Below are 1,898 nucleotides of genomic sequence, written 5' to 3'. Positions count from 1 at the left end.
AGTCTGTTTAGGACGCAACGTGTGTGTGCAGGACACTGCTGGGCACCATGTGGATTACGCAGCCCTGTAGGAAAGGGAGAAATGGAAGAAACACTCCTGAGGGTGGTGGTGAGGAAAGGATTTGTTGAAGCAGAGAGGATGTGGGGAGGACAAAGGCTTAGACAGATAAAAGCTGCAAATTGGGAAAGTGTAAAACCTGAGTTTTTTTGAAGAGCACAGCTGGAGGTGCATCTGGAGACATTTTCAGATTTCTCCTTTCTTGCTCGCCTGAGTGCTCTCAGTTTACTATGGTACTACAAGGCATTAGCTCACTTAAACCTCACATTAGTTACTGGGAATCGGTACCAGGATTGCCACGACCTTTTTTAAAATGGCTGACATTCACTCTTTTCTGGTTACTGCGGCGCGAAGAACCATGAGCAGCAAAGTCTCCCGAGACACCCTGTACGAGGCGGTGCGGGAAGCCCTGCACGGGAACCAGCGCAAGCGCCGGAAGTTTTTGGAGACGGTGGAGCTGCAGATCAGCCTGAAGAACTATGACCCTCAGAAGGACAAACACTTCTCGGGCACCGTCAGGCTTAAGTCCAGTCCCCGCCCCAAGTTCTCTGTATGTGTTTTGGGGTATCAGCAGCACTGTGATGAGACCAAGGCAGTGGATATTCCCCACATGGACATTGAGGCGCTGAAGAAACTCAACAAGAATAAGAAATTAGTCAAGAAGCTGGCCAAGAAGTATGCCTTTTTGGCTTCAGAATCTCTGATCAAGGGGCGCCTGGGTGGCTCAGTCGTTAAGCGTCTGCCTTCGGCTCAGGTCATGATCCCAGGGTCCTGGGATCGAGCCCCGCACCGGGCTCCCTGCTCCGTGGGAAGCCTGCTTCTCCCTCTCCCACTCCCCCTGCTTGTGTTCCCTCTCTCGCTGTGTCTCTCTCAAATAAATAAATAAAATCTTTAAAAAAAAAAAAAAAAAAAGAATCTCTGATCAAGCAGATCCCACGAATCCTGGGCCCAGGCCTGAATAAGGCTGGCAGGTTCCCTTCCTTGCTGACCCACAATGAGAACATGGTGGCCAAAGTGGATGAAGTGAAGTCCACCATCAAATTCCAGATGAAGAAGGTGCTGTGTCTGGCAGTGGCTGTTAACCATGTGAAGATGACAGATGACGAGCCTGTGTACAACATCCACTTAGCAGTCAATTTCCTGGTGTCCTTGCTCAAGAAGAATTGGCAGAACGTCCGGGCTTTATACATCAAGAGCACCATGGGCAAGCCCCAGCTCCTGTATTGAGGCACAGTTCAATAAATCCTAGTGCTGCCCTTAAAAAATAAAATAAAATAAAATGGCTGACATTCAGGTTAAATGACTTGCCCAGAGGACACTACTAGAAAGTTGTGGAGTCCATGTATGAGCCCATCCCTAACTCCAGAGACCATGCCCTTAACCAGCTTATGATGCTGGTAACCAGAGTGTTTGCATCCTATTGTGTATTGCTCATCCTCCTCTCTGCCTTCCCCGAATTCAGCAAAGCTGCAGTAAGAGACTGACACACAGCCGTCTCCATTCGGTTGCTCTGTAGCAGGAGGTGATAGAGAGGGGTCAGAGGTGAGGGAGCCCATTAATAGAGAACTAAAGCGAGCCTTTTAAAGCAGCAAGGGAAGAATTCTGAGTGACATGGGTCCTCAACATATCTGGCAGGGAAGAGGTTGATTGCAGAAGCACTTTTCAACTAACTCAAGGGAGAAAATACTCAGAAAGGGAAATTGGTAGGTATAAGGTAACCACCTATTGTATTACAAATTTACTTGTGTAAAATGCGTGTCTAAAATCTGGGCGTTTTGTATCTTAGATATCAGATGTAACTTAAACTAGGGAAACCATAGAATCAGGCCCTCCTTAAAGCC

The 1,898-nt window shown here is 47.8% G+C and overlaps 1 protein-coding gene across 1 annotated transcript; it reads left to right on the top strand.

Annotated features, from left to right (window-relative positions):
• Window positions 1-390: 390 nt before the first annotated feature.
• Window positions 391-1,429, top strand: LOC110591393 (60S ribosomal protein L10a-like). Its single transcript, XM_044912679.1, has 2 exons — window positions 391-784; window positions 985-1,429. Exons 1-2 carry the CDS (start codon window positions 416-418, stop codon window positions 1,282-1,284), a joined length of 669 nt encoding a protein of 222 aa, XP_044768614.1. The 5' UTR covers window positions 391-415; the 3' UTR covers window positions 1,285-1,429.
• The last annotated feature ends 469 nt before the right edge of the window (window positions 1,430-1,898 follow it).

This window comes from Neomonachus schauinslandi, chromosome 2 (genome assembly GCF_002201575.2).
Source record: "Neomonachus schauinslandi chromosome 2, ASM220157v2, whole genome shotgun sequence".
Classification (NCBI taxonomy): domain Eukaryota; kingdom Metazoa; phylum Chordata; class Mammalia; order Carnivora; family Phocidae; genus Neomonachus; species Neomonachus schauinslandi.
This window is presented reverse-complemented; position numbering and strand designations above follow the sequence as displayed.